We start from the raw sequence: 14,526 nt of genomic DNA, 5'->3' as shown, positions 1-14,526 counted from the left end.
CGGCGTTTTATTTCCAGATTTAAAAAAAAAACAGGATTCAAATTCTCAAAAAGCCATGGTGCGATTTGAACTCATGGGGCATAATTTTTATCTGGAGGCAGGAACTCAGCAGGTGGGTAGATAACAGTGTGGGAAATCCAGAAGTCATCTGAGCAGGTCGAAATCTGCAATCGCAACTAAATTGAAGGCACTTAATCTTACTTCCGGGTTTCAGGTCTCCAAGCTGCGCAGCAGGCATACTGTGCACCCGCATGACACGATCTGAACTCCACTATTTAAAGGGCCAGTACAAAAATGGATTTTGGAGGAGAAAGAAGGAAATAACGTATGGAAGCAGATAGAGGAAAGGCAGCACCAAGGTTCTCAGACGCATCCCTTCAAGTACTGCTGGGTGCTGTGAGAAGCAGGTGGGAGCTATTGTACCCAACTGATCGGAGGAAGAAACCTGCCTCTGCCACCAAGAAGGTCTGGTTGGAGGTGGCAGAAGAGGTCAGCAGCAGGAGCTGCAGTGCAGGAAGCGTTTCAATGACCTGGCCAGGTCAGAAAAAGTGAGTACATTTGATGTTTCACCCACATCCTGTGTTGTGCAACACCGCCTCTCTCACTCTGTGTTGGCACGCCTACTCCATCACATCGCTCCTCATACCCAGTTAAGTTGCAGCATTAACCATCCTTCACTTTCTACGTACTTCCTCACCTCCCCATTTATGGACCCACCACTGCCACTCACCCCAATCCTGATGCAATGTGATGCATCTGTCTGATAGTCACCCTCTGATGAATCTGTTTCATAGTCAGCCTCACCCAAAGCAATGTATTCATCGGGTGAATACGGCATCTTCAGTCACTCACAGGTCTGTTCTTTTTCCCCTTATAGGAGAAAAGAGCACAAAATACAAGATAAAGGACGAGAACTGGAGGTGGTCCACCACAGATACTGCAGCTCACAGATGTGGAGGAGGAGGCCATGGAAATAAGTGGGACAGTTGCATCCCTATCAATCAGAGACGGAGAGACTGGGAACCCGCATAAGGCTGGTGATAGAACTTTAGCATCTTTCACACACATGATGAATTTATTTCATCATTGAGTGAACTGTGACAGACCTCAGTATGGTCTTTGGAAAGATTGTCACTTTTCCGGTGAATAATTAATATCGCTTTCTGTTGTCTTCCAGGGCCTTCACGACTTCAAGAAGAATTAGGTGAGATGGAAGACATCTATTCCTCAGAAGACCTCATTCCTTCTGAGGGTACACCGTCACATGACATACAGCCATGCACCAGCGCAGATACTGGCATTTCGGTGGATCCTGTTAGACGGATAGTTGGGTTGTCACCTAGTGATTCACCACTCACAAGTGAGCACGAGGAGACACTGATGGCAGGGGCAGCTGTGGAGAGTCCACGTTGGGGGGCGCAATCCTCTCCAAGCTCTGCTCAGCAGGACACAGATGCTGAACCCTGGGGTCCATCGTTGAGAAGGAGAATGATTGAGGTACTGGAAAATGTGCCACGCACACTCTCCACAGTAGTGGAGAGGATGGATGAATCCAACTCAGGTCAAACATGGGCAAGGAAACCTCCTGCTGATTATCACCTACCGCCCTCCCTCAGCTGATGAATCAGTACTCCTCCATGTTGACCACCACTTAGAGGAAGCACTAAGGGTAGCAAGGGCACAGATTGTACTCTGGGTGGGGAACTTCAATGTCCAATACCAAGAGTGGCTCAGTAGCACTACTATTGACCGAGCATATTCCTCACTCTACCATTACCATCAAGCCAGGGGATCAATCCTGGTTCAATGAGGAGTGTAGAAGAGCATGCCAGGAGTAGCACCAGGTGTACCTAAAAATGAGGTGCCAACCTGGTGCAGCACTCACATGCTGTGCTCTGCCATCATTGAGGATGGGGATGTTTACGGAGCCCCCTCCTCCCGTTAGTTGTTTAATTGTCCACCACCATTCATGACTGGATGTGGCAGGACTGCAGAGCATTGATCTGATCCGTTGGTTGTGGGATCGCTTAGCTGTGTCTATGGCATGCTGCTTCCGCTGTTTAGCATGCATGTAGTCCTGTGTTGTAGCTTCACCAGGTTGGCACCTCATTTTTAGGTACGCCTGGTGCTGCTCCTGGTATGTTCTTCTACACTCCTCATTGAACCAGGATTGGTCCCCTGGCTTGATGGTAATGGTAGAGTGAGGGATATGCCGGGCCATGAGGTTACAGATTGTGGTGGAATACAATTCTGCTGCTGCTGATGGCCCACAGGGCCTCATGGATGCCCAGTTTTGAGCTGCTTGCTCAATGACGCACCTGGTGGTTATGTGGCTCTCGTTGTACTGCTGTTGTGCATCGTTGTTGGGGTTCCTCACAGGTTTCATGATCCATGTTTGCAGGGGGTATCGCTTGTCTCCAATGAGCCAGCCCTTAAATCTGTCTCTTGTCTGGTAGAGGTCTGGAACGTTGGATTGGCGCAAGATTAAGGAATCATGACAGCTGCCAGGGAATCTGGCGCAAATCTGTAGAAATCTCTTGTGGTTGCACACCAGCTGCATATTGATGGAGTGACAGCTCTTTTGTTTTATGAAGACTCCTGGCTCATGTGGTGGTCCTCGGATTGTCGCATGTGTGCAATCGATCGTGTCCTGCACCCATGGGAAGCCAGCCAGACAGTCAAAACCCACTGCCTGCTCATTCTGGCTGATGTCATCGCGGGGGAAGTTCACGTAGTCGGATGCCCTGGCGAACAAGCCATCCATCACCTGCATCATACACTTTTGTGCAGACGACTGACACATCCTGGAGATGTCTCTGGTGGGGCCCTGGAAGGATCCGGAGGCGAAGAAGTTGAGGGCAGTGGTGGCTTCAACTGCGATGAGCAATGCGTGGCTACCAGGTCCAGCAGGAAGCAGCTCTGCATGAAGGAGAGTTCAGATGTCTGCAACCACTTGTCTACTCAATCTGAGTCTGCGTAGGCACTGCTCCTCAGAGAGGTCCAGCAAGCTCAGCCTCTGCCTGTACACCCTCTCATGTGGGTGGTGCCTCCTGCGATGTCGGCCCTTCTGTTGGTCCCCACTCTGCTCTTCTCTACTGCACCTCTATCTTGTGCACCAGCAGATCCCAACACAGCACGAGTTGGATCTTGTTTTTCCTCCTCCTCAGATGTACTCTGGAATACATCCATTGAGCCTCCCATCCTTACCTTGTTAGTTTGAGAGGCTGCAAAGTCTTCCTAAAGCTGTCTCAACAAAGAACTCTCAGTCTCAACACAAGAAGAACTCTCAGTCAAATGTTTGCCTGAGAGAACTGAAAGACCAGCTGCTAACCTTAAGCTTTTATTGCCATGTGTCGATCACAGGTTTAAAGGGCCAAATCCACTTCTGCATGAATCTCACCTTTGTTTCACTGGTGAGTTTGAGAAGCCATGGGAAACCCGTGCAGGTAAGGTTACATTTGGTTCAGGTTCAGAATCCACAAAAAATTACCTACCTTAAGTATTTGAAGTAGGTAAATTGCCCCTTTAACGATCCGCCCAGCAGCATTAATAGGGTACACGACTTCCGGGTTTAGGATGCGCACACGCATCCAAACGCGACAGCGTTAAACCCGAAAGTTGGCGCGTTAGAGCCGGGTTACGGTCCGGCTGAAGAAATCGCCAATTTTTACAACCCTCCCGCCCCCAGCCCATCCCTTTTTGGCAGTTAGAATTACCCCCATGTTCTCTGGATTATTAGTCCAGTAACATAACCACTGCACGACCATATCCTATGTCTTACCAGATGTTACCTTTTTCTTCATTCTTCCTCCCATAGTCCTGATTGTAAATTAGCTTGATTTACTTCAGGACAAGACAGCACCTCAAGATTTTTCTCGCTTCTTATCTACCACCATCCTACTCTTCGTAGGAATCAAAAAAACAGATAATTTTTGAACATAATAAAAAATGTAGTAACGGATCCTCTTATTCACTTGTCATATAAACCTTTAAAGATTATTGATGCCCAGGGGGCAATTTTAACCCCCAATAACAGGTGGATTGGAGGCAGTAAAAATAGTAGATTTGTGGAGCAGGACCGCATCCCGGCTCCAATGCGCCCACTTCTGAGTTTAACCCAGGCACGAACACCAGAAACCCGCAAGTCCTGTCCCCACTTAAAGCTGGCAGACTGATTCCTAAAGGGGCAATGTGCCTCACTGTGATATATGGGGCACTTAAATTTTTGTATATCACCAATGGATTAGCCAGCAACCAGTTTTGGTCAGCCCAAACAGGGAATGTTTAATGTGTGTTTTTGTTGCATTTATGAGTCTGCAGTGCTTTACTTATGCGTCTACCTGTAGGAGGATACCAGTTACTTCATCATTTGTGTTGGAGAGGAGGTCCTGAAGGTCCCAAATGGTCTGTTGATACTGGGCCGCAGACTCCTCAGGCAACTCATCAGGTGGAGTATCGCTTAATAGCATTTCCAATTCATCTAAAAGCTGCAACACATAAGAGTTTGTGTGAGTCACAGGGCACATTTAAAATGTTTTTCCATTATGCAGCACTCAAAAACCTTAGTTAAATGCTTCTAACGTCTAAAGAAAATGGTTCATCACATTACAAAATATTATAAAAGAAGAATAATCTGGAGAGATACAACTTGTTGAAAATTTAGTTTAGAAGTAAGTTGTAGAAGAGTTTCACTCTTGCAAAGGAAAGTGGGAAAGTTCTAACCCAGCAACAGAGATGGGCAGTGCTAATTTAAAGAAAGAGTCTGGAGGGGGAAGTAAGATGTGCATGAAGCAAGCCTTTAGAAAGTGGGGAGTGTTAGAACCACGAGAGAGAGAATGGGCAATAGCTTCCGAAAATCAGGTAGGGACAACACCAAAGGGGGTTTAATTGTGTAGGGATCACGAGGACCAAATTCCTATCAAATTCCTGAATTCCATGAAGATATAGTAGCACTGAGTTGTCACCATGAGGATTTCAAAACTATATTTTCTTCACGATTACATCCAAATTATCATTGTAGGAACTGATCTACGCATATGTTTTGAAAAGCATGTGCTTTTATGACAATGCAATTAAGGGATATTTTTTGCTATACAGGATTAACATCTTGGTGATAAAGCTAATCCTGACATTCAATTAGCTTCATACAGTATATGAGTAATTTGAGACATGAGATGTGGTAAGTGCAGCATGCTTGTGAGGAAAAGACTTTGGACCTATGGTTCCCAAAGCTCTCCACCACTGCGTTTTTTTCATGTGTAATTTCTGGGTCTGTTGTAGACTAATTGATAGAGATTGATTGCTATGATTAGTCAACAACTCCATTATCATGGAGCAACTACCAGATTGATAGAAGGTGAACTAGATGGACCATTTTTCATCTAGCAATTCCTATGTTCATTATTGTAATAGTATCGTGTGTTCCAGTGTCACATTGCATGAGATGAAAACAAAAAAAATAAAAAAACTGGCCCAGGGAGATAGAAACTTCCTTGGACCTGACAACATCTAAAGATTAAAATGTTTATTAAGCTAAGTGCTTACCTTCAATATTATTCTACCTTCTTCCAACAAAGACTTTATTTCTAGTTTTGGACGTTCTTTGGATAGGTTTATGAAGGTATTAATCTCCTGAGGTATTGTCGGATCGGGGGTTCCATCACACTGCATGTAACGTTGCCACTGAAGGAACAGAACCAAAAAGCAACTATTTACAACAGTAAGCTACTTATTTTAACATTGATAATTTGGTTAAAATATTTAAAATCACAGCCCAAACTGTGATGCTGCAGATTTAAAAGAAATGAAATGCATTCATCTTCAAGTTACATATTGACTTGTTCTGAGTTTAAAAAAAGATAAAAAGCATCTCTTCCATGAAATGTATGGTGCTGCCGAGACATATTGTCCTTAGGTGGTCCTTTTCTTTCCCACAGTTAATACATTTTTATTGAAATCAATACAGATTTCTACCTTTTGCTTGAACAGTCATTATTTCTTGTTTAAAAAGAAATGTAGTTATCCAACTCCATGTCATCCAATTTTTCAATGTGAATCTTCTGCTCATAGACATACATGCTGCCTATAAAGAAAATCTTTCAAACACAAATTCTGCATTGAAGTTATTCTAGTTCTGAGTCCATTTGAAAATAAACGACTGCTGGATTTGTGAATTACCATGTACGTATACACGACAGAAGTATATTTTCAAATTTTAGAAATGAAAATCTACACGCACATTCATTAAGAATGTAAAACTGTTCAGCCAGTACTGTGGCTCCGCGTGTGCTTTACAGGGGCTTGGATGTGAGTTTATGTCCAGAGTTCTCATATGGTTGAGCTCTTGTTCCTGACTGTGTCAGAAAGTTGTGGGTTCAAGCTCCACTCCAGAGATTTGAGCACAAAAGCAAGGCTGACACTTGATTTTTTGCAGTACTGAGGGAGTACTGCATTGTCGGAGTTGCGACAAGACATTGCAGGCAAGACATTGCCAGGCTGCTCCTGTGTAGCTCCTCGCGGACATTGGTTTTGGGAGCAGGCTGCCTGCCAGTCGCTTCAGCTGGGAAATGAAGTATTGCCAGAAGAGTAGGCTAAAGAGAGTGATAAAAAGAAAAATAAATTAAATGGGAATCCCAAAAAAAAGTAACATTGTTGTCATGGGAAAGGGTTAGAGAATCCTATGCCATTCCATGACCTAGAGGTATATTGAGAAACATTACCTTAGTAATTTCTCTAAGGTTTTTCTGCTCCTTCTGAAAAGCAAGCCTATTTCTTTCCAAAATTTGGTAAAGTTCAGGTAGTTCGTTTTCTTTACGTGCTTTGTCCTGTTTGAGGTGAAAACAAAAATCAAATCCATGTTAGCTACTTTAAAAAAGAGTTAGTCTAAAATATAATTTAGATTTCATCAGTGCTGAGAATAATTTGCCAATACTTTAGGAGAAAGCATTTAAAGGAAAGATTGGTTAAAGATTTACTCAACTGCTCTCAACAGACCATGCAAAAGGTGCACTGTCACAGACTCTTATCCAACGCATATAATCGGCAGGAAAGATGCCGGTTTTCTTTGTGTACTAATCTTATGTTTTAAATCAGCATACATTTTATTGCAAGTAAAATACATTTTGGAGACATAGCTCATCTCCCATGGCATTGCACAGGGATAGCCCTGGTCCTGGAGCATACTTGTGATGTTTAGCTTCAAAGGTGGAGCTGTGTTTAATCCGGCCTGTCGCTTTAAGATCACAATGCAGCTACTTCTAGTGGATAAGTCGTCTAAATAGGCACACCCTCAAGTCAATTAGATGTTAATTGCTATTTCTCCAGTTGCTGAGGGAAGTTTCTCTAGACTGGCAGCTATTTGCGAATCCCCAGCTCCTCCCATTGGTCAGGTTCATAGAAACCAGCAGGGCATAACTGTCTTCTTTCTCTTTTTAAATCTCTTTTTAAAGAATATTATGTTGTTATTTGTTGTTGTTTTATGAATATGACATTTAAGTCAATGAGGTGCAATTCAAACACTTACTTGGCATGTGTGCAGAAATGTGACACTTTGAGGTGTGGCAGCCGGGTGTTATACACAAGACTTTTCTGTATGTAGATTCTAGAATTGTACAAATTTCAGCACAGAAAGAGACCAAGTGGCGCATTATGATAGTACTAGTTCGATATTGGAGCTACTTACTCCCATTCCACTTCTCTACACTTTCCCCATACCCTTTAATATTTTCCTTTTCAAGTGGTTATCTAATTCCCTCTAAAATGCTGTAACTGACTCATACGAACATACAAATTAAGAGGAGTAGGCCATTCGGCCCCTCGAGCCTGCTCTGCCATTCGATAAGGTCATGGCTGATCTGATTGTGACCTCAACCTACTTTCCCGTCTCCTTACTATAACCTTTAATTCCCTTGTTAATCAGAGAGAAGGGTGGGGGGAGAGAGAGAAAGGGAGAGAGTACCAGCACATGAGAGAGAGATAAAGCAATCCAGATAGAGATAGAGATAGAGATATATAGAGAGATTCCAGAGAAGAGAATATGGCAGGAATTTGAGTTATTTCTCTGATCATCCTCGTTGACACAATTAAAAATAGGAGCCGGTTTATAACTTGGGAACATACAAATTAAGAACAAGAGTAGGCCATTCGGCCCCTCGAGCCTGCTCTGCCATTTGATAAGACCATGGTTGATCTGATTGTGACCTCACCCCTACTTTCCCATCTATCTACTTTAACCTTTGACTCCCTTGTTAATCAGGAATCTATCTAACTCAGCCTTAAAAATATTCAATGACCCTGCCTCCACCGCTCTCTGGGGAAGGGAGTTCCACAAACTCACGACCCTCTGAGAGAAAAAATTTCTCCTCATCTCCGTCTTAAACGGAAGACCCCTTATTTTTAAACTGTGGCCATTAGTTCTAGTCTCTCCCACAAGGGGAAACATCCTCTCAGCATCTACCCCTTCTAGTCCTCTCAGGATCTTATATGTTTCAATACGATCACCTCTCCTTCTTCTAAACTCCAGTGTATACAGGCCCAACTTGACCAACCTTTCCTCATAAGATAACCCCCTCATCCCAAGAACCGGTCAAGTGAACCTTCTCTGAACCGCCTCCAAAGCAATATGTCCTTTCTTAAATAAGGAGACCAAAACTGCACACAGTATTCTAGATGTGGTCTCACCAATGCCCTGTACAACTGTAACAAAACATCTCTACTTTTATATTCCATTCCCCTTGCAATAAATGACAACATTCCATTTGCCTTCCTAATCACCTGCATACGAACATTTTGTGATTCATGTACTAGGACACCCAGATCCCTCTGTACCTCAGAGTTCTGCAATCTCTCTTCATTTAAATAATATACTGCTTTTCTATTCCTCCTGCCAAAGTGGACAAGTTCACATTTTCCCACATTATACTCCATCTGCCAAATTTTTGCCACTCACTTAACCTATCTATATCCCTTTGCAGACTCCCTATGTCCTCTTCACAACTTACTTTCCTACCTATCTTTGTGTCCTCAGCAAATTTAGCAACCATACATTTGGTTCCTTCATCCAAGTCATTGATATAGATTGTAAATAGTTGAGGCCCAAGCACTGATCCCTGTGGCACTCCACTCGTTACATCTTGCCAACCTGAAAATGACCCATTTATGCCTACTCTCTGTTTCCTGTTAGCTAACCAATCCTTTATCCATGCTAATATGTTACCCACTACACCATGAGCTCTTATTTTGTGTAGTAGCCTTTGATGTGGCACCTTGTCAAATGCCTTCTGGAAATCCAAGTACACCACATCCATGGGATCCCCCTTATCCACGTTGTTTGTTACTTCCTCAAAGAACTCTAATAAATTAGTCAAACACGATTTCCCTTTCACAACACTTCACCATTTCAATAGCCATATGCAGTAATGTTTTATATTTTCTATGAGCTCCCCCTTTATACTTTTAGTACTCTTAGGTTTATGCCCAATTGTTACCAATTCACCAAACAAATGGAGACAATCTTCCACTAATTATCATAGAACCATACAGCACAGCAGCATGCCATTCGGCTGATCGTGCCTGTGCCGGCTTTCTGAAAGAGCTCTCCAATTAGTCCCACTCCCCTGCCCTTTCCCCATAGTCCTGTAAATATTCTTTTTTATGTATTTATCCACTTCCCTTTTGCAAATTATTATTGAATCTGCTTCCACCACCCTTTCAGGCCATGCATTCCAGATTGTAACAACTTGCTGCGTAAAATAATTTCTCCCCATCTCCCCCCTGGCTTTTTTGCCAATTGTCTTCAATCTGTGTCCTCCGGTTACCGACCCTCAAGCCAGTGAAAACAGTTTCTCTGTATCCTCACAAATCCCTTCAAAATTTTGTACCAATTTATTAAATCCCTTGTTAACCTTCTCTGCTCTAGGGAGTACGGACCTCCTGGGTCATTTTAGCCTTACCTGCTCAGCAGAAAGTTGACAGGATTGGATTGGCTGCCAATGGAAAGCAAAATGGTGTGGGGTGTAAAACGGATGACCAGTCCAAGTCCGTCAATTTCCCACCAGGTGGGTTAGATTGAAATTACCCCCCCTAGTTTTTTCAAGTCTCTTAATATAAATACATCCTCTGCTCCCTTGTGCTGTACTAACAAATCGACACCGGACCTTTGTCTATGGCTCAATATTCTTTCTATAATGATGTGACCAAAGCCGTGGCTAAAGTTACTTTTTTCCCACCTGCAAATCTGCTTTTAAAGAAATGTGGACTTTCTTGTGCTCCTCAAGGTCGGGGTTGTTAGTGCTGGGAAATGGAAATCTTCCCATTTCAGTGTCAGCATCTCCCAGGTCAGGTATAGCCCAGCCAGATATAAAGAGATGCTCCCACCACTCTGCTTCAACAATATGCCCAGACCAGCCTCAGAACATAGGAACATAGAAACAGGAGTGGGCCATTCAGCCCCTCCAGCCTACTCCTCCATTCAATTAGATCATGGCTGATCTGTATCTTACCTCCATTTACCTGCCTTTGATCCATATTCTTTGATACCCTTACCTATTAAAAATCTATCAATCTTAGTCTTCAAAATTTCAATTGTCCCAGCATCCACATCCTTTTGGGGAAGAGTTCTAGATTACCTCTACTCTTTATGTGAAAAAGTGCTTCCTGATTTCACACCTGAATGGCCTGGCTCTAATTTTCAGATTATGCCCCCTTGTTTTGATTCCACCACCAGAGGGAATAGTTTCTCTATATCTACCCCATCAAAACCTTTTATCATTTTAAATACCTCGATTAGGTCACCCCTCAACCGTCAAAATATAACATCCTCACTGCACCAGTGTACCACTTTTTTCCCATTTTCCATACCAGCCAAACTGTGGCCTCTCTGAGGGAGATGGCTATTGGTGCTTTAGGCTCATGCCCATTAGGGACTGGATTAAGAATGCCCAAACTCATTTTTCATAGGACCCTCACAACCAGCAAACAGAGGAGACATTCAGCACATCAATTTAAGCTGGATTTGAACCCAGATTCCAGAAGTGAAAGGCCACTGCACCACTCAGTTCCCCCAGATCTGTGTATCTGTATCCCTCAGTTACTTTATTCCACCACTTCATTGCAGGCTTTACCAGTTAGGTTATAGATGTCAGCTTTGGCTCAGTGGGTAGCACTCTTGCCTCTGAGTCAGAAAGTTGTGGGTTCAAGCCCCACTCCAGCGACTTGAACACATAATCTATGCTGATACTCCAATGCAGTACTGAGGGAATGCTGCACTATCAGAGGTGCCGTCTTTTGGATGACATGCTGAACCAAGGTCCTGTTTGCTCTCACAGGTGGAAGTAAAAGATCCCATGTCACTATTTGTGAAGAGGAGCTCTCCCGATGTCCTGGCCAACATTTATCCCTCAACCAACACCTAAAACAGATGATTTGATCATTTACTACATTGCTGTTTGTGGGACCTTGTGCCCCCGTTTTACACCCTCACAGAAGTTGAAAGTTCTGCCCTTTATATCTAAACTTTGTGTCATTGCCCAGGGATCAGGTGCAGCAAAGATAACCGTGGGACAGCTTTTGGTTTTCACCGGCTGGGCATTAAACATCGTCTGGGCGGAACGCAGAGAGGAAAATTTCCCGGGGAGCATCACATGCCTGTTACTGAGCCCACCTGATTTTCCTTCCATTCATTTAAATGTGGAGAAAAATCAGGCAGGTTCTCTTACGTGTGCGACCCTTCCTGCCCAATTTCCCTCTCTGCACTTCACCCAAGCGATGCTTAACGCCCAGCCGGTAAAGTCAACTATCTCCGTAGCCTCCTCCAGCCCTACAACTCTCCGAGATCTCTGCGCTCCTCCAATTCTGGCCTCGTGTACAGCCCTGATTTCCATTGCACCACCATTAGCGGCCCCAAGCTCTGGAATTCCATCCCCAAACCTCTCCGCCTCTCTACCTCGCTCTCCTCCTTTAACACGCCCATTAAAACCTACCTCTTTGACTAAGCTTTTGGTCACCTGTCCTAATATCTCTTTATGTGACTTGCTGTCAAATTCTGCCTGATTACACTCCTGTGTGATAATTGTATGATATATATAAATTAGTGTTAATTGTATTCAGGTGGTTGGTATCAATTGGAGACTCTCTTGTATCCTTTTTATAGGAGAGCTTAGCTAGGGTGAGTGAGTGAGTGAGTGGAATCTCTGTGAATAAAGGCTTGGAAGGAACTAAAGACCAGGCTCTAGTATTCTATCCTTCACCACATGACTATCCAATTTTAACACTGTGAGGGGCCTTGGGACGTTTTACTATGTTAAAGGCGCTATATAAATGTTGTAATAAAATGTGTGGTTTAAATTTTCAACATGTGTGAGTTTCACAGTTTAGATACTAAGCAGCACATAAGTGATATACTTTGGCCATGTGCGTCCTATCGTGGTTGAGGAGCTGTAAGAGGTTGAGAGGTTTGAATGGGAGCTTGAGCAGCAATGCTTTGGGGGTGATAGAACCATAGAATCGTTACAGCACAGAAGGAGGCCATTCAGCCCATCGAACCTGTGCCGGCTCTTGTAAGAGCAATTCAGTTAGTCCCATTCCCCCGCTCTTTCCCCAGAGCCCTGCAAGTTATTTCCCTTCAAATATTTATCCAATTCCTTTTTGAAAGCCACGATTGAATCTGCATCCACCACCCTTTCAGGCAGCGCATTCTAGATCATAACAACTTGCTGATAACGGGAGATAACGAATCGGCAGCCCGTTTTACCCCCCCACCCCTCCGATTTTCTTCTTCATTGACTTCATGACCAATTTCAACCCCTTCATCTCTTCATTCGTTTCAATGTTGAGTACACTCAGTAAAGCAATACAAACCGCTGCCGCAATCCTCGCCCTCTCTTCTTCTTCAAGTCTCTCTTTCTCGCGTCTCTCTCGTGCCTCACGTTCAGCTATCAGCCTTAACTCCTCTGTTAAATATAAACGGTCTGTTAGTTCTTGCAGGTATTGTGAATTAATCTCTCCGCTATGATGTGAGCATTTTCAGGGAGATTTGAATTTTTTTTCTCCTTTCTTTTTACATTCCCCCCACCCCTCTCCAGCCACCCTCGGGCCAATTTTCGTTCCTGTTTTCGTGAGGGAAGGGGGAGGTAGCACATTAAAAACTGCTGCGCACCAACCTCTTACCGTCCCGTTTCTGCCACCGTTTTGTTGGGGTCCTTGAGATAGGTGGCCCAGCGGCCGTCGGAAGCTTCATTTTGGTGAGCAAACCGGGGTCCTATGTCACAAACAGATGCTCCCCGAGACCTTCTGCCCACCTGGTTTCACTGGGCAAGCTGGAGACTCGGCATCCAGCGTGCTCATGGACCAAAGAACGGCTTAGCGCCGTTCCCCACCACCTATTACAGTGAAAATGCCTGCCCGTTTCAGGCAGCAGGTTTAAATGCCTGCTCCAGTCCGACTGGAAGATAGGATGGGGCTCAAAACTAGCAGAAGTTCAGCGGAACTGATTTCCACTGGATTTCACAACCTCTACTGAACCAATTTAGAGCGTTAAGAAGATGAAAATCAGCCCCACTGGTGCTTTTCCCATTGCTGCACAATCAGGAGTGTTCAAAGAGTGCAATGGGAAAGCTTTGTGTCTGCCGTCTCAGGTGGGCGTAAAAGATGCTTTGGCACTATTTCGAAGAAGAGCTGGGGAGTTATCCCTGGAGTCCTGGCCAATATTTATCCCTCAATCAACATCACTAAAATAACTTTCAAGTCATTATCACATTACTGTTTGTGGGATCTTGTGTGCACAAATTGGGCTGCTGCGTTTCCTACATCACAACAGTGACTACACTTCTAAAAAAAAGTACTTAATTGGCTGTACAGCGCTTTGGGATGTCCTAACGTCGTGAAAGGCGCTATATAAATGCAAGTCTTTCTTCTTTCTTTCTCCCCATATTTTATCCACCACCAAAGGCTGAAATGTTGACTGCATCCTGACAGGATTTCAACATGGGACTGATTCCAGCGTTCAACCAACAGAGATACCTGACTTACCTGCTCAAGAGAAGGTACCAGGCTATTCACCTTCCGATTTATTTTCTCTCCCACCCGTCAGGACGTACCTGGCCTCTGCTCACCGAGATCAGCTACTTGCCAAGTAGACAAGTGCGCTATCACATCCCATCATTTAATGGCACCGTGGGTAGACTCTGATCTGTACACCAATCTGCACCCGGTCAATGCCCTCTACTTAACTTTCTGGTCAGGTTTTCAAGTGGCACCAGAAGTGGCTGCTAGTTTCCCAGTTGCAATATTTAAATAAAACCCTCAATTAAATCATATCCACACAACTTCCCGGAGTTTGTGCTGCAATAGCACTGATTCATGGACCCACCGATATAAGATGGGCATCCAGGGTTGCTAGGGACTATGTTGTATGTAGATGTGCATTTAAAGAGGCCTGTGAGAACACTTACTTCTGTACTACGAAGCTACTTTTCCAAGGTTTTTGCTGTTTTTTTTCCTCAAGAGGTTTTTTGTACCAAGGGCACTGAC

At 44.0% G+C, this 14,526-nt stretch overlaps 1 protein-coding gene across 2 annotated transcripts in view; it reads right to left on the bottom strand.

Annotated features, from left to right (window-relative positions):
- Positions 1-14,526, bottom strand: part of dnai7 (dynein axonemal intermediate chain 7) — a 58,410-nt gene that overhangs the window by 34,879 nt on the left and 9,005 nt on the right. For both annotated transcript variants that reach the window (XM_068004691.1, XM_068004690.1), the window contains 4 exons: positions 12,856-12,947; positions 6,720-6,824; positions 5,545-5,682; positions 4,341-4,487 (listed from right to left, as the gene is read on the bottom strand). In XM_068004691.1, coding sequence (XP_067860792.1) covers positions 4,341-4,487; positions 5,545-5,682; positions 6,720-6,824; positions 12,856-12,947 — 482 coding nt within the window. The remainder of the gene's footprint in view (positions 1-4,340; positions 4,488-5,544; positions 5,683-6,719; positions 6,825-12,855; positions 12,948-14,526) is intronic.

The sequence above is a fragment of the Heptranchias perlo genome, chromosome 24 (assembly GCF_035084215.1).
Source record: "Heptranchias perlo isolate sHepPer1 chromosome 24, sHepPer1.hap1, whole genome shotgun sequence".
Taxonomy (NCBI): domain Eukaryota; kingdom Metazoa; phylum Chordata; class Chondrichthyes; order Hexanchiformes; family Hexanchidae; genus Heptranchias; species Heptranchias perlo.
The sequence above is the reverse complement of the archived record's forward strand: the minus strand, read 5'-3'. Positions and strand labels throughout refer to the sequence as shown.